Raw genomic sequence first — 23,657 nt, forward strand, 5'->3', positions numbered from 1 at the left:
TCCATTATACTCCAAGGATTTCTTTTATACTCCTCTTTATAAGTCTGGTTTCTCAAATGAAATAATAAGCCATATAAGGGCTGGTTGCATTTCAATAAATAAATGAATGAACCATAGTAAATAAATGCTATCTGATGGTAAATGAGTAAGTATATGCTGCATACACATGTAAAATTAAAATCACTGTTTGACAAATCAAAATAAAATATTAAGACATTTGCAGATGTAATTTTTAAAAAGAAAACAAACAAACAAACAAACAAACAAACAAGGTTTCCATTGTCAGGCAGTTGCCTGAAAAATGTATGTAATATTTTTAAAAGAAATTTAGTAGGCAAAGATACAACACCTATTTAAAAATATGGTCTCTTCATTTTAATGGATAAAAAATGGTTTCCTGATTTTAATACAGGAAGCCAATCTAACATCAAACATTTAAATGTATGAATCTCATCTAAAATATTTAACCCCTTGATGAAGATTATATAACTGGACGTAGTTGAAAATTATGGCATAAAACCTCCAGGAAGAATAGCTTATGAGTAGACTATCAGTAACAAATATTTCATTATAAATAACTGAAAATAAGATGCTATGATAACAGTGTACTCTTTGATAGAGATACAATATTTTTCTTTGCTACATTTTTGTGTGTCGAAAGATGTGGGTGTTTCCCCCTTTCTTATTTTGCTGGTGGAAGAAATCCAGAAGCCAAATACAATAAAAATAATGACTGCATTTATAGACAAAGATTTTTTTTTTTCTTTTTAACTAATTACCATGGGGGGAAATGGCTTAGGAGAAATAACTTTCAAATACTGTGACAAAACTCACTTTCTACCCCTAGACACTGCTGAGTAAGCATTAAGGTCTCCCTTCCTGTCCCATCATGCCTAAGTCAGAGTCTCCAAGAGTCCCAACAGCTGTGGAAGTTCTTTATTGGAGATGTGAACTTTGAAACAACCGATGAGAGTCTGAGGAGCCATTCTGAGCAATGGGGAATGCTCACGGACTGTGTGGTAATGAGAGATCCAAACACCAAGCACTGCAGATGCTCTGGGTTTGTCACATATGCCACCGTGGTAGATGCAGCCACAAATGCAAGGCCACACAAAGTGGATGGAAGAATTGCAGAACCAAAGAGCGCTCTCTCAAGAGAAGATTCTCAAAGACTTGGTGTCCACTTAGTTGTGAAAAAGATTGTTGGTGGCATTAGAGAAGACATTGAAGAATATCACCTAAGAGATTATTTTGAACAGTATGAAAAAGTTGAAATGACTGACATCATGACTGACAGAGACAGTGGCAACAAGAGGGACTTTGCTTTTGTAGCCTTTCATGACCATGACTCCGTAGACAAGACTGTCATTCAAAAATACCACACTGTGAATGGCCACAACTAAGGAGAGCCCTATCTAAGCAAAAAAAGGCTACTGCTTCATCCAGCCAAAGATGGCAAAGTGGTTCAGGAAACTTCGGTGGTGGTCGCGAAGGTGGTTTTGGTGGGAATGAAATTTTGGTCATGGAGGGAATATCCATGGGTCAGGTGGCTTTGGTGGCTATCAAAGTGGTAGTGGTTATGGCGGCAGAGGGGATGGCTAGACTGCATTTGGTAATGATGGAAGTCATTTTAGGGGTGGCAGGAGCTGCAGCGGTTTGGGTAACTACAACAATCTTTAAATTCTGGACCCAGGGAAGGAGGACATTTTGGAGGCAGAAGCTCTGGCCACTATGGTGGTGGAGGCCAATACTTTGCCAAACCACGAAACCAAGGTGGCTATGGTGGTTCCAGCAGCAGCAGTAGCTATGGCAGTGGCAGAAGGTTTTAATTACTGCCAGGAAATCAAGCTTAGCAGGAGAGGAAAGCCAGAAAAGTGACAGGGAAGCTACTGGTTACAAGAGATTTATGAACTCAGCCAAGCACAGTGGTAGCAGGGCCTAGCAGCTACAGAGAAATGTTTTAGACAATACTTATGTGTATGGGCAGAAAAGTCGAAGACTATTTGTGATTAATTATATACAGGTTGTTTTGCTGTCTGTCATGTGGACAATATAAGGCATTCCAAGAAAGGGTTTTAATGTAGGGTGTTTTTGTTGTTTTGTTTTGTTTTGGTTTTTTTTGCACCCATGCTGCAAATTGCTAAATGCAATAGTCTGATCATGGTACTGAGTCAATGTGTCTTTTTAAAAAAGGGGTGTGTAAAGTTAGCTTACTCTGAAGCCACCTTGGTAAACTACCTCAATAATGTAAAGTTAGAATTCCTTCAGAGTGATACCAGGTTCCATTTGAGATTTATTTGCGATGTGCCTGGACATGGAAGCCACAGTCTCCAAAAACTTTGTGGTAGTTGAACTGACAGTTAATGTGTTGTGACCTGGAGTTCATGGTGAAAGGGTCACCCAAGGAAAGTCACAGAGTTTATTTGGTGATTAATATGATTGTTAGCACATCCTACGCAATATATCCAAACTGAATTATGGTATCAGATAAAAGTATAGATGGGACTGAAATTTATGTATCATCCATTATCATGCACAATTAATAAATGACTTAATATCCTCCTGGAAAAAACAAATACTATCATAAAATTCAAACATACGTTTCACAGGTGCCATGAGTCAAAGAGAACATAAACCAGATTCTCTGTGTAAAAAGAGTGGTTAGCAACCAGGATAATCTGTGTGCGGACGTGCACTCCCACACGCACACACACGAAGAGGCAGGAAGTTCTTAAAGAGGAAGCTGTGCCACCACTAAAGCAGGTCCAATACTTACAGCCGTCAAACATGACCAGTTTTATCTGTTCCATGTTTTAGTCACAGTATGTATCAGATAACCAGTATCTCTCAAAGAGAACAGTCTGCTAATGATCCCTCTGGAGGAATGGGGTAAGATTAACGCTGGTCATCTGTTCATCATAATCACTACAGTATTTACTACAGAGTGAAGTTTAGGGATCGCCCTGTGCGACCTTATGGCTTGATCAATCAATTAAAGATTCTCAAATCTATATCTGGACTGGATGCTCCATACCCAACCGATGTCTATTTCCTAACTTGGTAAACATGCCATTATTTAGCCAGCGGCTCCAAATTTAAGATCAGCCACCTCTTCTTCATTCCCTATGTTACTGGTCTAGACCAAGAACTCCTCACTTTGTATCTGGATTACCACTGCAACTGCCCCCTAATTTTCTATGCCCCCAGTCTCACCTCCCTCTTCTCCCTCCCTTAACACATTTTCAGAGTATTCTGAAATTCAGATTTGCTCATCACTCTCCTGCTTAAAATCCTTCACTGGTCCTCCAAAGATTCTTAGGGTGAATTCAAAAAGCTTCAAATGGTATTCAAGGTCATTCACGATCCAGCCAACCAGTAATGTCCACAGTTTTCTGAATTCACCATCCCCTCTCAAGCCTTCTGGTCTATGTAGAAACTGAGCTCTGTCCTTGCTCCCTGTATCAGAAAAATTCTTAAAGAATCTGCTCAAGTATCAGCCCTGTTTTGGAGGTTATTTCTGATTAAAGTTTCTGTCCCCAATCCTAATTTTCTAGTCTGCACATACATATGTGTGCTTGTGCGCACACACACATACACACACACATTCCTTATTTAGCCACTCTGCTCATGCACTCCCATAGCAACTTAGGCATATATCACTATTTTTGGACTTAGTCTTTCATCTGTACATTCTCACTGCTTGGTATATAACAATGCTCAGCAAATGTATTGAATAAAAAGGAAAGAATAATCTATTCTAGCTGTCTCTTTTGCTCACCCTTCCCCTTGTAGTCACTGTTCAACTCACTTCACACTGGCTTCCACCTGTATTACTCCATCAAAAAAGCCCTCCAAATCTCTGCTAAACTCATCAAACATTTTCCAGTCCTTCTCTTGGCTTTCAGCTATGTTGATATTACCATTTCCTTGAAACACTCCTCTCTTGGCCGCCAGGATACTACATGTTCCCATGCGTCCCTGGGCTCCAGCCTTCTTTTCAGCCCCTCAGGCATATCAGCTCCCCTGCGACCCAGTCTCTACACACACAGTTCCCTCTGTCTAGGACCCTCCAGTACTTCTAACCCTCTCATCTCAACTTCAGCTAAAGCTTCAGATCAGTGTTTCCCATATTTCAATGTAAATCTTATTAAAATGCAGAGTCTAACTCAGCAGGTCTAGGATAGGACTGGAGAATCTGCATTTCTAAGAAGGTTCCAGGTGATGCTCAAGCAAACCACGCGTGGACGACATTTTGAATAGGAAGACAAGTCAAATGTCTTTGCAGGGGAATGTTCTGTGATTCCACCTTACCCCCCACACTTGATGTAGTCAAATGCCCCCAATTCATACTCTGACTGTACCATGTAATTCCCCATGAGAGCTGTTGCTTACCATTATAACCTACATGCATCCTTCTCCCCAGACTCCTGCTTCCACTAGGACCTGGAACATTCATTTTTGAGAAATGAATGAACGATGCTTATTGAGCCCACTCCTCATAGGCCGAATCACTTCCCTTCATGACACTAACACAAGGCTCACCACCCTGAGCTCGAGTCCTGCAGAAATCCAACTCGTCTGTGCTTAGTTCTTTGAGCAATCTTCTCTTCCTTCCCAAAGGTCACTCAATTGGGGCCTGCTGACCTATGGCCAAAGAGTAAATGGTTCCATATGTACTGGCCTTTTTATTCATCATAACGAGTGTGGTTTTGGCCACAGTTTCCATGTACAGTCGACCAGTACTCCAGATGCTCTTGTGCCAGGTATACAAGAAACAGAGTCAAAAAAAGCAAATTCTACTTATCATGGCCAGATCCAAATCTCCCATCCTGGTGTGAGAAATATTTTGGCGCCAGCAGAGATAGAGGCAGGAGGAAAAGACAAAAACTTTTAGTACATTCTGATTTTTTTTTTTTTCCATTTAAAATTCATTGCCTAGATTCTCATAAAATCTCGATCCTTCTTGCGTTTAGGAAAAAAAATTGACTAAAAATGCTATTGGAAATATTATATAAGTTAATGGCTAGATACAAGAGCTAGAATATCTGCATGAAAGAATGGAAGAGCTTAACTGCGTAAGACACACGACAGGCAGGACCAACGTCACAGTTGCCGAGAGAACTGCCTGGAGGAAGTGCCAAAGCAAAAACTAAAAATAAACAAAACATAGTCTGAGATACAAACTCCACGGATGTCATTTCCGTTGACTAACGAATAGTTAAAATAGTACTAGCTCAGTCGCACAAATAAAAAGATGTTAACACTTCATTAAAATGTTAATAATACATCTCAGAGAAAATTGTTGCTCTCTAAATACAGAGTTTTAACTATACTTCAGAGAAGAGATAATTTATTTTATCATTTATTTGAAATTAATTTTTTTTTCTCAATTCTGTTTAGTAAACCTATTAGTATACTCAATTTGAAAAATGGCGATGTATTTCTTTAATGATAATCTTATTTGCATTGAGATTGTTCGTGTCATTTAATTGTATACCAGAAAGTGACTGTTTTTCCCAGAGGTGGGAGTAAAGGCTGTGGCCCTCTGATATATTCATGCCCAAAATGTAAATAGCCATAGCTTTTTTTTCTTTAAGTGGATTTTATTTATTTATTTTTGTTTGTTTATTTTGAGAGAGACAGAGCCATTGTGAGTGGGGGAGGGACAGAGAGAGAGAGAATCCCAAGCAGGCTCTGTACTGCCAGTGCAGAGCCCAATGCAGGGCTCGAACCCATGAAGCTAGAAGATGATGACCTGAGCTGAAACCAAGAGTCAGATGCTCAACCGACTGAGCCACCCAGGTGCCCCGGTAAATAGCCATAGTTTTATGCATTTATAATTCACAGAATACTCACACATATAAATGATTTCTTAAAAAAAGAACAACATAACTTTTTAAATAGCACTAACATCTTGATTTTTTTTTCAGTAATTTTACTGTGTACTGAATTATACAGAAAGTACACAGAATTTTCTAAAAGTACAAATCTGGGAGAGTACATTTCTTAGTCAATTTTTTCAAATTTTCCATTGATTTTCCCAAGCACACAATTGTCTTCACTTTATATTAATAATGCATTTCCAATTCTGTTTCAGATAAGAAATTATTGTAATTATTTATCATCCCCAAATTTCATTAAGTTATTAATTATTATCCCAAAGTTCATATTTCAGAATTTGGAATAACATTTCTCAGCATGGTAATTTGCCTGATACTAGACGTCACTTAAAATGAATTCATTTTACATAATATAATTTTACAGAATGGACAAAGTAGGGCACAGATCCACTTTACTGAACCTGAAGCTTCAAACAGAAGTGGTCCAAGTGAACCACAAGACGTCCCCACCTATGGGGACAAGGTAAGACACTGTAACACAATTCTGTTACATAATGGCTCCCAAAGAGGAGATACGAGGGGGGTCTGAGGAGCAAAGAACGTGGAAGGACTGGATCCTTTGGAACTCTGTGATCTAAGAAATAATAACAGCAAGAGACAAAGAAAGTTTGGAGGAGACGGCTGGGATTCTGCAAATAAGTGTATAGCTGAAAAGGTGCCTCAAATCAATAGAAACAAACAAATAAAATATTCTGAGTTTGGGGAGACTTTCGAGCACTGCTCACAAGATTTCTAGCCCAGCAAACTAAGGATATTCACCAAGAAAACCTAGCTCCATTTAAAAATAAGTCAGTGGGGGGAAAAATATAATAAAATACATAAGTAAATAAAAGTCAGTGGAAAACAGGATTCACTTAATAAAAATCACATGTAACCAAATCTGATGGAAACTGATGTTATCATCTATTCTACAAAGGAAATAAAACCTGCACACACCAATAGCATTAACACCACCAAAGAAAACTTACACACTTACAATTCCTGCCACAAAGAGTATCCTTTCTTAAAAAACAATGAACAAAATAAAAATGAAAATCAGTTAATAGGATGAGGTTGTGGATCTGGGGGGAGCAGGAAAAGAAAGCTAACAACAAAGCCCTGTCAAGGAGGTAAAGCCATAATATTATTATAAACGGGATTTAAAGATATGATAGCTCAACTGTTCTTACCAGGAAGCTATATCCACACAATCAGGCTGGAATAAGCTATGATGAGCACACCATATGGCACACCTCCTGGATAATCAATGACAGTGTGTCTTAAACACAATTCTTTTTGGTGAGGATTCTAATACTAAGCTAAGGATGCGTGTGCTTGCTAAAGTCTGGTATATGCAGAAGATTTAAGTACTCAGGCAAGTGGAAATAGGTAATGTATAAAATCCCAAAGTAGGCTCTGCAACCAATTATTTGTAAGCATTGACACTAGGGCTATTTCTCCATATGCTCCCAACCAGAGGTCCTCAATACTTGTCCCCCTTCACTCCCCCCAAAAATACTCGCTAGGCTTTTTTGACTACTATATTACAGGACAGTGAAAACATATTTACAGGATAAGCCATGTTGATAACAAGGAAGCTAAAACTACGATACAAAGTGACAAGTCATGTGGTCTGGGTAGCTTAAGTATTTGGGGAGAAGTAGAGTGTAGGAGGTCAGAGTTTGAGCTCCGGATTTAGTCCCATCTTGGCCCTAGCTTGCCTCCATCACTTCATAGTTGGTGTGACTTTGGTTACTTTAACCTCTTTAACACTAATTTGTGGAGAGAGTCTATGTGCATTCTCAAGAAGGAGATAAAATGTTTAGTCGTACATAAAATGGTGGCTGTTTTTATGGAAACCACAGGCACGTAAGGAGAATGCTCCTAATGTCTATAACACTATGTATGTCTATAATACTATATACCTGGATGAGCAAACACAAGATGGTAACGTTGGCAATCCTTTTCAAATTATTTTATAAATGGAATGCAACACCCATCAACATTCTAAAAGGGTGTTTTTGGAGAACTGACAAAATAATTCTAAAGTTCATATGGATAAATAACAGGCCAGAATATCCAAGAAACATTTGAAGGAAAAGCTTGTGCACTATATTTTGAAGAAATACTTGAAGCAACAATAATGAAAAAGGTATGATAATAGATTGAGAACAAACAGATCAGTAAGACAGAAGACAAAGTCTCAAACAGATACAAGTATATAACAGTTTAGTTTTAAGAAAGTACAAATCAGTAAGGAAAGCAACAATATAAATGGAAGATAACTTTGTTAACTACAAATCTGTACCTTATGATCAAAATTAATGGATTTAGAATTTAAGATCTAATTGTCAAAAATAAAACCTTAAGAAGAGTAGCTAGAGATATATTCGGGGAGTAGGGAAGGACTTCATCTGCATCAACTCCAAAGAAACCATAAAATTAAATTAATGATATTTTTCAAGAAGTTAATGCAACTAAACCTATCAATAATCAGAAAGAGAATTCAAGGGGAAATAACAAAGAAAACATACTGTAGATAGCAAAGGGGGTCAACCTTATTAATTAAAATGACCTAAGGATCTGGGGCACCTGGGTGGCTCTGTCAGTTAAGCATCCCACTCTTGGTTTCTGCTCAGGTCAGGATTTTGCAGTTTGTGGGATCAAGCCCTGCAACTGGGCTCTGTGCTAACAGCACAGAGCCTCCTTGGGATTCTCTCCCTCCCTCTCTCCCCTGACCCCTACTCATTCTCTCTCTCTCTCCCACTCTCAATAAATAAAATAAACTTAAAAAAAATAAAATGACCAATTTTAAAATGAACAAAACAATAGAAAAATGGCCAAAACATACAAATAGGCAATTCTAAGAAATACAAATGAGTAGAAAAATGAAAGAAGTCAAAGCTCACAAGTCACGGTTCTTACCACACACATCAAAATGGTAACCATGGGAGACAACAGATAGGTTAATTATTTCGACAGTGGTACTCATTTTACAATGTATTGATATATTAAAACATCACATTGTACATATTATAACTATATCCAGTTTTTGTAAAAAATGAATATTTTTCAAAAGCTCACAAGTTGTTAAAAAATAAAAATTAACATCTATTACAAAGACTTTTTAAAAATTAAACAATTAATAATTAAATAAATATAACACCTAATATATATGTTTTAAGGTATGGGAAATGGGCACTCCCATATATTATTAGTGAGAATCCAAATGTGTATACACATTCTAGAGCGAACTTGACTTACAGTTTGTTTTTAAGTTCTTATCCTTCTTTTTTTTAATGTTTACTTATTTATTTTGAGAGAGAGAAAAAGCGAGGGAGGGGCAGAGGAAGAGGGAGAGAGAGGGAGAGAGAGAAACTCCCAAGCAGGCCCTGTGCTGTGGGCACAAAGCCCAAGGAGTGGCCCGATCTCATGAACCATGAGATCATGACCTGAGCTGAAATCAAGAGTCAGAGGCTTAACCCACAGAGTGCCCCGGGAGCCCCTAAAGTTCCTATCCTTTGATTCAGTAATTCCTCGCACAGAGTGTGCTTCTTGGTTCCAAATCCACCATTCAAACTTTGTTTTGTGATGCTGACACTGGGCCCCTCTGCAAGCTACAGCTTTCTCTTTCCAGTGGCTTCCTTGGTAGGCTTTGCCAAAAGGAGGCCAGAGGTCAGAGGAGAGAGATTCTTCCCCCTGTTTGATTGCTGCTTGAGTCAGCCTCTTCCCACAACAGCCTTGACCCTGACCGAGGCACGAGTGCCAGGTGGCCGTGCCCCTCACAAGTCTGGGTCCGCCTCTGCTGGGTCTGTCCTCTGAGCTTGGAGGGCAGGGCCTCTTCTTCAAGTCTCTGAGCTTCTAACAGCAGCAACCTTTTCCTGGGAGACTATATTTTACATGTTACCAACAGTTGTCTCCTGGTAATTTTCTGTTTCTTGTATTTTGTGTGAGGGTGTACATGTGTTTTCTCATTTTTTTTTTACTACTTTTCATTCTTTGTATAATTAGGAAAAGTTACTGCTTTTTTTTTTTTCAACATACATATTCACACTACACAGTGGTTAAAAGCACACTCTCTAAAGCTAGATAGAGTTCAAAATCCAGTTTTGTTACACACTGACTGGATGACCTTGGGTAAATTTCAGATGCCCAGGTTAGTATAAAATACATACAAGATGCTAAGAATTCCACTAAATGGATAAAAATATTTGTTTCCCTTGACAAAATTAGAATCATATTGCTCATAATACTTTTTTCACTTAATACAAAGATAAATAAAATTCATATTTAAAAACTTTGAAGAATAAAAATCACACTTCCCTATAAAGATATATAAGTGATTTTTAACTCTCACTTTGAAATAGTTTCAAACATATAGAAAAGTGGCAAAAATAATGAAAGGGACTCTCATATATCCATCTAGATTCATGTGTTGACATTTTCCCACATCTGGTATATCATTATCTATTTAATTTTTTTTTTTTCTGAATCTTTTGGGAGAAGCTATAGACACTATGCCTCTTTTATCTAAATTACTGTAGTGGATATTTCCTAAGGACTAGACCATTTCCATAAATGGAAATTTAGCATTGATACTATTATCTAATATTCAGCCCATATTACATTTTTGCCAATTGTCTTAATCATGTCCTATATAGCAATTTTCCCACTGACCGAGGATCAAATCCAGAATCACACACATTGTATTTAGCTGCTGTTAAATATGGTATGGCTATATAATAATCCATCTACTAAAAAAAAAAAATAATAATAATAATCCATCTACTGATATATACTATGCTTTTATTTAACTAATACTCAAGTAACTTGTATGTGCTTTAGTAAAATAATCCAAACAAATACATGAAAAGTAAAAGAATTTTGCCACCATAAACACTGAAACCTAGCAAAATCCTGTAGCAATTTAGAAGGCAATTTAAAATGTACATGTAATACACAAACCGGGCTTTATGGCAGCCATCATTACCTCATGCAAAGGAAAGAGAAAACGCTGGAGGAATTATTTTTTTTTAAAGGTAAATTATACTAAAACATTCTCCAGTTGTAAAAATCCATTTGAAATGCAAATGATCAGGGTCGGTTCAAAGCAACAGAGTTTTACCTATGCTTGAGCATGTATGACATACCCACAGTATGGGACCTTCTACTGATGCTTACCTCAGAAAGTAAAAGAAAGGAAATTGAAAGACACAGAAAGAAGCAGACAAGGACCAGCACTGGGCCTTAGTAACCAGTTCACTTGGATTATAAGGGTTTTTAATCTCTCTGAAGCCCTAACATATTTTACAAGTCCTAGTTTCATAAAGTCCAAAGAAATGACGAAAATTCTTATTAGCAGACTTGCTGACTACTTCCGCCAAACAGTTAACTGCCAAGTGGCTAAACAGAGAGAAGGACAAAGCCACCTGGCTTTACTGTGTCTGCAGCACCCAACAACTCAAAACCAGACAGGTAGAGATGTACAGAACCGCTGAAAGCGGAGTTCACGGTTTTCCACGAAACTCTGACAGACCCACAGGTAGCATTTACTCCACAGTAAATCATCCTCTGGGTCAGCAGCAGGAAGCTCATCATGGGCTGACGGTCCAAGAGACTGGGCACTTTTCAGAGTGCTACTGTAGTAATTTCCTGTGTGAAAAGCTCACTGCTGTTCTTGCATTCCTCAGGGTGCATTTCTTCTCATCTCAGAGGATGTTGCTCTTCCACAGGAAGAGGAAGGAACCAGTTGTTACTGGATGTGTGGGCAGAGAGAGCTGTTGGGCATTTTCAGCATGCCTCAGTCTCAGCTGTGGGAACTGGGGGTGCGGCTGAGAGCCCTAGACTCGGACCGAGCATAGTCCTGCAGCAGTTAGGAGTCACAGCTTACAAAGACAGAATTTCTGACTGACTGGGTGTCATGGGATCTACCCCCAAAACCAAGAGCACACTATACACACTGTATGTTAGTCAACTTGACAATAAATTATATTTGAAAGAAGAAGGAGGAGGAGGAGGAGGAGGAGGAGGAGGAGGAGGAGAGAGACAGCAGCTCAGGAATTTGGAAGGCAGAAATAATACCTGGAACTTCACACCTCCAGTTCCTAGAAATGTGCTAATATTCTGAAGGAAATTCTAAAAAGTACTCTGTTGAACTCCTAAGTAACGTATTTTATACAATCTTTTTGGATAGAGTCTCTTTATTTTTGTTTGTTTGTTTTTACATTTCACAGAGAAGAGTTTAAGTCCTAAATCATTTTTGTTGAAATTTAATTAGAATAACAGTTTTTGGTAAAAGGAAACCCTCATTAATGTAAGCTTTCTTTCCTTGTGACCTGGAAATTGGGAATGAAGCTCAAATTAGTATATTTTTCAGTATAGCTAAATCAAACAGTTGGGACTTATGGCCATTATGATTTTTATTAAAAACTACATTTTATTTGAAAGAAAAAGAAAGCTTCTGACCCACACTATTAATCTCTTTTTATAGTTGTACTATCTTAGTAAATTTTACAGATGATGAGATCTGTGTCTTCTAAAAAAGAAAAAAGTCATGTTCCTTTAACAGACTAAAAAGTTTTAGTTGGATCCTTTTTTTTTTTAATCAAAAAACACATTTTTTAAAGGTCAACTATCACATTCACAACTGTTGGTAGTTTTTATAACATATGGGTCATGATATACTTCAAAAGCAAAGATACGGCTAATTGAAAATAGTCTCTTTCCATCTCTAATATTTTCGCTCCTATCTCTAAAATAACTTGTATCTGGAACAAAAAAAAAAAGTGGTCTTTTCTTTTAAATGGTAAAGGATCTGTGAAAACATTTTCTTCATTACCTCTGTTGATTATCATGTATGTCTTATTTGTAAAATGTCTTTCGCAATTACTTCATTTCTTACAATTTCAAAGGGCAATGTTTTAAAATTATTTCTCAGGGAGCCTGGGTGGCTCAGTCGGTTGGGTGTCCGGCTTGGGCTCAGGTCATGATCTCACAGTTTGTGAGTTCAAGCCCCGTGTTGGGCTCTGTGCTGACAGCTTGGATCCTGGAGCCTGCTTCGGATTCTGTGTCTCCCTCTCTCTCTGCCCTTCCCCCACTCATGCTCTGTCTCTCTCTCTCCTTCAAAAATAAATAAAAACACTAAAAAAAATTTAAAAAAAAATTATTTCTCAACCCTGCTAAGAATTCTTTTGGTTCTATTAAGCATCTTAGAGTTACATTTAACTTTTTGAGTTACCAGATTAAAAGAAAAAAAAATTACTGTATCCTACTTGACATGTTCACTATTGTCGAAAATGAAGACTAAAAGTCTTTTACTAAAAGAAGGAAAACTGTAAAAGGTACCAGCTAGTGAACCCGAATACAGATTCTACAAACACGTATGTTCATTTCCTTTCAAATGCTTAGAGCAAGGGCCAGGAGAAAGATACCCCAGGGCCACTAAACCAATGCCCAAGGATAACATTAAACTGTTTTTCTAAAGCTTAGTAAGCAGCAACAAAATTACAAACAACACACCTAGTTTCAGAAATCCTATGCTAAACTTGGAAATCAAAAGCCACCTTATAAAAATATTGCAAAGTTTAAAAACTTAAAAAAGAATCTCACCTACCTCCAAATTTAGAGGCGGTTTATACGTAAAATCAGCAATGTTAGGGTACAGAAAAGTAGTGAAAGCGGGAGGCTTGTGCAACCTGATTTTTACGGATTTCCCTGGAAAAGTAAATGGGGAATCTGGGGACAATAAATTGCATATTACCATTTTACACTTTCAAAGTGATAAATTTTAGTTTTGAGACATTTAGGTTTGCATGCACTGTGTTCTTTCAAGTAAGTCTTTCCAAATCTTTGCTTACATAAGCAGTTAGGAACTGGAATCACTCTGAACTAGTTATGCAATGTTGTCTAGTAACCAGGACAAACTGTTGCCACAACATCCGTGGAAATATCCTCTCTGTATCTGCAAGTTTACTCTTTGTATGTCCATATATTTTGTCAATGCATTAATATTTTTCAGAGAGCATATACTGTATGACTATCTCCATGAAAGTGGGTAGCATTTTTGTTTCTAAAAATATGCTGAAGCACAAATCTTTCCAACGGGGAAACCAGTGCACTTTGCTGAAAAATACAAACCTAAATGACATCTAGGAAGGAGTCGTGTGTTTTTTACCATTGCGCTCACTTCCTGAAGTCACAGCAATAGCAGAGGATCTCTTGCACTGATTCAACTGATCACTTTCCTGATCCTAAAAAAGGATGTAGTAAAACCACAGTTCTTTTTCCCTCAGCAACTCCTCTGGCAGAATGATGCAGAGCCAGGAGATAATCTCAGCTGCCCTGAGGTTCCTCAAGGGTACACCTTACTGTCCCTGGGGAAAGGAGACAGGGAATCGCACAGCTGACATCAAACCTGTCAGGAAATCCTCTTGGCTCTGCCTTTAAAATACATCCAGAATGGATCACTTATCACCACCTCGTCTGCTACTACCGTGGGTCAAGGGAGGCCTCTCTGCTGACTATTCATTAGCTTCCTAACCAGCAAGTCTTCTTGTTCCTCCCCACCCCCATCCCCAGGGCGATTCTCCACAAGGCGGTGGCCGCGGTGAACACATTAAAACCTAAGTCACACAACTCCGAAGGAAAGCCTCTGGAGGCGCCCACCTCACTCTCAACTGGAGCTTCCAGCACTGCTCCCACTTGCCTCGAGTGCCTTCCCAGGTACCCGTGTGGCATGTTCCCTTCATTCCTCACGTCACCTCTCGCATGACCCTTGTCCTGAACATACGACCTAAAACGCACCCTTAGTCCTGTCTGCCTTTAGTGCTTTCTACACCTTTGCATGTTTTGAGCCTATATGCGCTGGGCTCTATTATGCTATACAGTCTGTTTTTTAACCTGTGAACTCCCCGTCTTCCCCACTAGAATGTTGAAAGCCGGTTTCTCTGGGCAGGTATTATTGTTCGCTTTTTCTAAAGTCAAGAACAGTGAATGGCACAGAACAGTCACTAAGTGCAGGCTGAGACACACGTGTGCTGCAAGCAGGCACATCCCTGGCCTTTCACTGCAGGGGCTACCCGGTGAGGCAAGCAACTTAAAGATCCCAAGCTAGACTGATGTACTTCTATTACCGTGGTACGTATTTTCAACTATTTCTGAGGTGTCTACTTACAACTTGCTTTCCCCAATTGGAATGTCCCTATCAAAATCCTATCCAACTCTGGTTAGGTCAAGAATTGGTCAAAAGTTTCCTTCTAGAGGAGTCCTCTAGTTTTCTCCAGCCCATTAGTGATCTTTTCAGAATACTTCCATCAATAATCTCTTATGGCAATCATACATACTTTTCATCTAGTATACTGAAATTGCCACTTGTTTCTTAAACTCTTATTTCTATTGGGCTAGGTTGTAAGTTTCTTGAAGTCAGGTAGGCAGCTTGACAGGCCACTGAGCATCTCATGTAATGCTTTCATGCACTACAATTTTAAATATCTTAACTGCTGGAGCACCAAAACCCTTGATTTTTTTTTTTTCCTACAATACAATCACAAATTCTCCATGTATTATAAAGATTAATTTGACCTGAAATATTGTCCCCATTTCTAAGGAAAGACATCCACATTACGTTCATCTTCTACACAGTGGCCAGAATGAAGAGGAGAATCACTTTGATTCTCAGAAGAGAGTCCAGTGTTTCGACAATCAGAAGAATGTGTACAAGATTATCAATTTCATTTTGTTCATTTGTAGGACAAATAATAGTAAAATCAACACATCAAACCTTAGGAATATAGTTTACCTAAAATATTTTAATAACTCTAGAGTATTTAAAACAATTTTTTTTTATAATCAGTATTGTTTTTTAAAAAAAGACTTTACATTAGGATTCAGAAGAGAAATTCCTATCTTGCCTGCCTTTTGCAGGGAAGGAGTGACGATGGGGAAGGGTCTAGAACATCCCACATCACATGTCAATGCCAATGCTAAATGCTGTTGTACAACTTTGATGATAAAATCTTGGTCTGGTTCTAACTGAATAAATGAAAACATTAAAAGACTCAATGGAACCTTGCAAAACCCTTAGAAAATCAGTATATAATAAGTAACAATGTAATGAGAATAAAGATTCAGGAATGTGAGATCAACATTTTAAAACTATATCTATATGAGAGCCAGTACAACCCTTTACAACCACCCCCCTCTTTCTTCTTCTTCTTCTTCTTCTTCTTCTTCTTCTTCTTCTTCTTCTTCTTCTTCTTCTTCTTTTTTTTATTTAAACAATTAAGCTTTAAAAAATGCAGATTGGTAACAGCTTATTTTGATGCTGAAATATTGTATCAGATTTCCCGCCTGGCATTAGAGGCACAAGTGCAAGTCACAGAGCTACCAACTGTTACACTGTATGCCACAATTTCTTCTCTGTAGTAAGAAAGCACCAGAGCCCAGATATCAGTATTCTCAGATCTAGAAATCATCCTGAATGTAACAGTAAATCAGGTCAAAGAAGCAACAGAAGCCAACTGTTCCCTATACCATAACAAATCTGCTCGCATCCTACTAGGAAATTTGACAAATTAAGGTTTCAAGAGTAATCTTTTTTATGCCTTATCTTGAAAATTTCTTCCAGTCTTCTACAAAAACCAAACGAATAAATACCCCAAACAAGAGTGATCACAATAACAAAACCCCAAACCACCTGTAAACACTATGTGTTTTGGCTTCTAATATTTCTCTGGGTTTTAAAATTACAATGACATGCAAAGTTCACATCACGAATACTCAGCGCAGCGGTGCTTCATGCCACAGTAGACACAAATATCCTCTACAACTATGCCTGATTTGTTGTGCAGAAGGAACAGAAAAGCAGCCGAAGTACAGAGGGGACTACAGATTAAGACTCGCCAGTAGATTAATGGAACATGAACATTTAAAGAGATTTCACCATAGTTTTCTTTTCTTTTTTTAATGTTTTTAATGTTTATTTTAGTTTTGAGAGAGAGAGAGAGAGAGAGAGCGAGCGCACAAGTGGGAGAGAGACACAGATAGAGGGAGAGACAGGATCTGAAGCAGGCTCCAGGCTCTGAACCGTCAGCAGTGCCCGAGGCGGGGCTTGAACGCATGAACTACAAGATCATGACCTGAGCCAGTCAGATGCTTAACCAACTGAGCCACCCAGGCGCCCCTCACCATAGTTTTCTAACCAATTATCTAACAGTGAGCTAAAAGAAAGATATATACCTTGACAATTTAAAGGAAAAAGCGTTAAAGATAATCTTTATAAAAAGATGCTTTATGAGCATCTAGTTTTGTCTTTACAGAATGTCCTAGTAAAATAAGTAACATCAGGAGTCTTTACACCTTACCTGGGGGCAAACAGCTATCTTCCAGATTGTAAAAGAATCTACTTAGAGGGGATTTCATTAACCTAATGCTAAACCAATTTAGGGCAAATATGTTTTTGTTTTCCTATGTTTTGTTTTATTTGTATGAAGCATCAAGCACACAACTCAAAGTAACAGTACAGTCTTCTTTGTAATGTTTATATGTTAGGTTGAGCCATGGGGAAATCACTGACATTAGACCATTTTTGCCTACAGAATGGCAATTTCATATAATCCCACCTAATATTATCCCTTATGTGGACAATAATTGTACTCTTAATCTTATTAGTTTTGTAGCCTAGCTGCAAACTTGTGCATTTATCATACAAAATTGTCCTCTCAAAGTCCCACATACATCATAGTCCCTGAGTTAGGGTCCTATAACATGGACTAGTTGACTTGGGCACCCTCGGATTACCATCCAGGGACAGACACCCTGCTATCACTTGCTCGGTGGCAATTATGCCACTTCCATAGCATACTCTCAAAAACATCTGCATCATTCATGTCATGAGACCTTGCAAAGCTTGAAGGGTACTGGCAGGGAGAGTGTAGGCCAAAGATTTTGGATGATCTGTGATATTTTCTAGGTCAGGCATGCCCAACTTTATAGACTGATAACCTCATAAGAAGGCCTCAAATCTCAGAAACCACCTAACTTTTTTGCTCCTTTTACTACAGAGGCAAAACCCCAACCCATTAGAATTTATAAGTTTCAACAGCATTCCTTTTGAGTAATTCATTGAACAAACATGAATGTATTGAGCACTATTACAAGTCACCAATCAATATGGCAAGAATTGGATGTCTAGTTAATTTTTAATGTCATAAGTAAGCTACTAATGCAGAAATGCTAGGAGGGATATTTTATAAACATGAATACTGTAAGAGACAAGACCACAGGCCTGCTTGAGGTTCTAGGTGTCACCACTGATTACTGGACTTCCTTCCCTCTGACAATCATCCCCTTGGTTACTTGCCCTCCTCCCAAGCCCCCAGGCTGATTTCTTGTGGGTGGAACTTCCCATGAGTGATCTATGAGTATTCTCTCCCTGGGATTAACACTGAAAGAACCCTTTAATACTTTAATAAGTACAGTTCTTTCTGGTACAGGACAGATTCAGGATGGACTAGTCCTTCTGCAGGATTCCTCTACAAAAAATACTATTCTTGACATATGCTGGAAAGTGTACAATGTCATAATGTCAAGTGTTTTGGTTTATTTCCTTTCTTGGCCACACATTAATAATCTCTCCAGAATATTTAACTATACTGACACCATCCGAGTAGTGTCACCAGAGACCATGCATGCAATGCCTCCCATTCATTCTTAGGACTAGTTGTGCATTGACTAGCAGGAGTTGATGGCAACGATGATTAGCCTTGCAAAGGCTAACAGACTCCAACTGGAGTCTGAATCTTTGACTTTACACTGCGCAAATAAATTATATGTATGTAGTTTTTATAAACAAAATTGCAAATACCAAAAATACTTAATCTCTGGATAATCCACCATAGGGATTATCCACTAATAGGGACAAAGGGAAATGGCTGCTTTACTTATAGCTTCTATGGAGAAAACTAGGAAGTGAGTTTAGCATCTCTGAAAGGCAATTAACAGAGAAGAAAATCTGTTCTGTGACAACACAGTGAAATATCACCTGGATAGCACCCTAATAGGAAATGAGACAATGAGTAGCGATTAGACTGAGCTCAAGGTTATCAAAGTAAAGCCTTTTCTGATAATTGGTGCTGCTCCCCCTTGTGGCGATTTAGACATATTGTAAATATGACTTTTTGTACAAGGTTTTTTTTAATGCTAAAATGTTAGGCTATTTAGCCCATTTTTTATCCCCTCTCCCACACACTTTTTAAGGAAAATGGATTCTCCAAATAATTATATGCCACTTAAATGTCAAAGAAAACTTACTGTAGTAGAATCAAAAGAAAGGATGTCCATAACAGGGGGAGAAGAAGTCTGCAAATCGATTACCTCAAGCTTTGGATTAATCTGTGTATATATACAAGAAAAGTTAACATTAGTTTTTTCTACCATAAAAAACGGAATGCTATTTGCAATAACCTAGAGGGTATTCCTAATATATTCTAAAAATTAAAATACATTGCTAAATTCACTAACATGAATACAAAAAATTTTAAGTACAATATCAGCCTATCAAGTCTATCAATGTATAAGAAAAGATCACTATAACCAGGTGAATTAATCCCAGGAATAAAAAGTTGATTTTACATTGGAAAATCAACATAATTTACCTATAAAAGGATTCTTTTTAATAAAATAAAATAAAATGACCCACCTCAGAAGATGCAGAAAAAAGTCCTAGCCAGTTCATTAAAACAAGAAAAGGAAATAAAAGGTGTTAAGATATAAGAATTGGAACAAAAGAAATAAAATTGTTATTCATATATAATTATCTATGGAAAAATTCCAAGAGAATCTACTGCTGACTCATTAGGAAGATCCAAAATTGATTCACACAATCAAGTGCACGTCTGTACTTCAACACACAGTCAGAAAATGTAAATTTATGGGGTGCCTGGCTGCTCAGTCAGTAGATCAGGTGACTCTTGATCTCAGGGTGGTGAGTTCAAGCCCCACATTGGACATTAAACAACTTTTAAAAAGAATAAAAAGATATCATTTACGATACCATAAAAATGTAAATACATCAGAATAAACACACAAAGGTTGGTGTGGGAAAAATAATAAAACTAATGTAAAATATATTTTAAAAGACCTAACTAGGGGAGCCTGGGTGGTTCAGTCAGTTGAGTGTCTGACTCTTGGTCTAGGCTCAGGTCATGATCCCAGGGTCGTGGGATTGAGCCCCATGTCGGGCTCCATGCTGAGTGTGGAACCTGCTTAAGATTCTCTCTCATTCTCTCTCTCTCTCTCTCTCTCTCTCTAAAAAAAAAAAAAAAATATATATATATATATATATATATATATATATATATATATATATATATATATAAAACAACCAATTTTTAAAAACCTCATACATCTGATTACATCAAACCCAAAAATTTCCTTTTAACAATGGACACCACAAAGTTAACCATTAGAACATGGAAAAGGAGGATAGATTATGATGTCTGAAACTGAAAAAGTAGGTTTTTCTTGCACATCTACAAATTAATGTGAAAGACAGTGATCCCAAGAAAAAATTATGGAAGAGAAAACCTAACAGTTGACCAGCATATTGAGAGATTTTCAGAAACATTAGTAATTAACACAGATTAAAGCGAAATACCACTGAACATCTATTAGGTTCCAAAAATGAGAAAGCTCAGTGATGCCAACCTTGTTTATGGCAGCACTGTTTAAAATGGTGGAAAAAAAACCACACAACCAAAGGCCCCCAAATATTCATCCACAGTGGAAAAGACACATAAATCGTGCGAATTACTACTGTGCTAAATTCATTGGGATCCTACCCAGCCGTGAAGATAAATAAAATACAATATGTAACAACATATGAATGAATGAATAAATGAATGAATCAATGAATTCAGAATCCGTATGTAGGATTCTCAGGATTTTAACGTTAAGTGTAAAAGCGCTTATAGAGAAATAGACTCAGTATGACTTCATTTGTATAAAGTTTAAAACCATCTAAAAGTAAATAACATCTAATTATAGATTCAAATATATATAGTAAATGAAAAAGAAAAGCAAGATTGGCTAACTAGATTGGCTATTATTTCTGAGGAAGGTCACTTCAGAATTCTAGAAGATGAAAGAAAAAAATAAATAAAACCACATCATCATCAATTATTTATTAAAGATCATGAATACAAACTGGTTAGCCAAGGGAAACACAGATAGCAGAACTTTGTATCAAATGAATGGTCCCAGCAGTGGGTATATAAGAACCTCAAAGAAGAAACTGTTGACTTCGTGAGAAAATCTTCCCCATGGAGAAAACACAGGAAGGGCTTAAGATGGATCTTTGAAAGAAAGGTTTAGAAAACAAAAGCCGAGAGACACAGAGGAGGTCAAGAGCATTCCTGAGCACAGAGGCAGAATGCTGATGTGATACCTTTGCACAGGGTAGTAACAGGAGAGATTGCAAGGGGCAAATTGTGACAGGTGAGGGAATTGGGGAAGGCACAGAAAAGATGGGGCCCACGACATGCTTTAGCAAGACGGATCGGACAGAGGCATGTAGGGTAACAGTGAGGACACCATTGCGACAGCCCGGGACTGGGGTGATCAGGGCTGAGACCAGCGGAAGAGGAGCTGAATGATTTTAAAAGCACTTATCACGTTTGATGGGTAAAGCTGTAGTTTGGGAAACATTAAGAGGCTTTTATAATTACCCAGCCACCTGCGTCAGAGGCGCAGGCCCCAGAATGCCCACACCACAGAGAAGGGTTAGCACAGCGAAGGATGCAGACGAGGGCCTATCGGCCCAGCCTGCCAGCACCTTGGTTTCTTTCTGGCTGCTCCAGACAGCAGAAAACACAGCCCCCTCCTATCAGCTCTGAGTCCACACTGGGGGCCGAGATAAGAAACCTGAGGATCAGTCACCTTCCTTCCAGTCAGCCTAGCCAGCCACCGGAGAGATTGCCTGCAGACATTTTATTCTCTTTTATCTACTGCCACCTAGCGTACACATGAAATCAATTACGTATGAAAAATACAATCTGGTTTTACCATCTGAAATTGGAACTGTTAAAAAAATCTAAATCCCATGGAAATAGCCTCTCTCGTGGGGAAATCCTTGAGCTGCTTTCTACAAGTTGGAGAACTCCTGCTGGAGCTAACAAGTTGCTGACACATACATTAAAATGGAGCAGGACGTTCTTTAAGTAAAGCCTTACAGTCTTCTCAAAAAGAGAATATGTGGAGGGGCTGGTTCTGTGCTAGCTAATCTCCAGGAATATTAACAGTACGTTCTAGCTCTCCATCCTTATTAAAGGAAAGGACCCTGTAATAACTGCTCACCTTGAAATGGAGTGGGCTGCCTTTTGAGGGCTGAGTGTTCCATCACTGAACAAGGACACGTCACGGAGGGGTTCGTGCATAAAGAAACCCTCACACGCACCACCCACTCTGGGGCTCTGTGAGGAGCACTAGGACTGCTACTAACAAATTCTGAAGGGCAAGGAATACGCACGTCTGTCTTGTTCTTTGTTGCACCCTCTAAAGCTAGTACAATGTCCAGCACATAGATACTCATTCTCTATTAACAGAATAAAATTTAATTTTGATTATTTTGAAGCATTCCATCAAAATGGTTAAAAGCACAAAACAGAACCAGTGCACCTGGGTTGAAATGCTAGTATGGCCACTTCCTGACTTTAAGCTTTAACTTACATGTGCCTCGATTTCTCAAGGAATAAAAATCGCACTTTGTAGCTTTTTAAGGAAGATTTAATGACAATTTTTAGAAGCCAATTAGAATAGCTTTGTATGTATTCAATATTATTATTATTACTACTAATATTATTATTATGTAATCTCTGAAGAACATTTATGGAGGCCCAAAACAATATAAGTATATGCCATGGCTAGAAATAAAATATACAATTTGCAGAGAAGTGGTCATTTTTTACCTGAAATTATGTTTTCAACCTTCAGAGAAGATTAAAATAAAAACCCAGTCTCAGACTTGAAGACTTAAATTGATCCATTCTCAGGAGTGCCTGAATGGTTCAGTTGGTTAAGTGGCTGACTTTTGGCTCAGGTCATGATCTCACAGTTCATGAGTTCGAGCCCCGCATCAGGCTCTGTTTAGACAGCTCAGAGCCTGGAACCTGCTTCAGATGCTGTGTCTCTCCCTCTGCCCCTCCCCGACTTGCACAAGTGCACGCGTGCGCACACACACACACACACACTCTCTCTCTTTCTCTCTCTCTCTACATAAACATTAAAAAAATGTTTTTAATTGATCAATTTTCAACAATGAATCATGGGAAGACTATCACAAAATACTATTATATAGATGTTTGGTTAAGTTAAAGGAATTTTTCCTACCTGTTAAATATCACACAGAATTTCCTGTGCAATTTATAGATCAAATTCATCTCAAATGGCCATTATAAAATTAAAAGCCACCAGAACAATTATTTTATTGATAATTTTTTTTTAGCTAACTAACCATACTCCCCTCCAGTAATATTCTGTAATTCTCCTAGCATAACTATTTTGATGCCTGTTGCCCTTAGGATAGATTTATTGTCTTCCCATTAACATATGCAAAAGTCTAGGGTACTGCACATACACTGCCTGGGGGCAGAACTGTGTGATTCGGCTCATACCAGTTTGAAGAAGATAAAGCCAGCACGAATTAATGACGTGCCATAGCACAGAGTGGTCAGAGTTAAGTTACCTAGTTTTCAAATTTGGCTTCTTTCCCACCAAAATGAGAAA

General features: G+C 38.1%; 1 protein-coding gene across 8 annotated transcripts in view; it reads right to left on the reverse strand.

The window, feature by feature from the left end:
* Nucleotides 1-23,657, reverse strand: part of POC1B (POC1 centriolar protein B) — a 95,146-nt gene that overhangs the window by 19,757 nt on the left and 51,732 nt on the right. For 5 of the 8 annotated variants that reach the window (XM_060656807.3, XM_060656809.3, XM_060656812.3 and 2 more), the window contains one exon: nt 19,188-19,268. The exons of 1 other annotated variant lie outside the window; for it this stretch is intronic. In XM_060656807.3, the coding sequence (XP_060512790.1) occupies nt 19,188-19,268 (81 nt within the window). Of the gene's footprint in view, nt 1-19,183; nt 19,269-19,575; nt 19,599-23,657 lie in introns of those variants that run through there. 2 more of the 8 variants (XR_009617099.3, XM_060656814.3) reach the window with 2 other exon arrangements.

Source organism: Panthera onca, chromosome B4 (assembly GCF_046562875.1).
Source record: "Panthera onca isolate mPanOnc1 chromosome B4, mPanOnc1 haplotype 2, whole genome shotgun sequence".
Classification (NCBI taxonomy): domain Eukaryota; kingdom Metazoa; phylum Chordata; class Mammalia; order Carnivora; family Felidae; genus Panthera; species Panthera onca.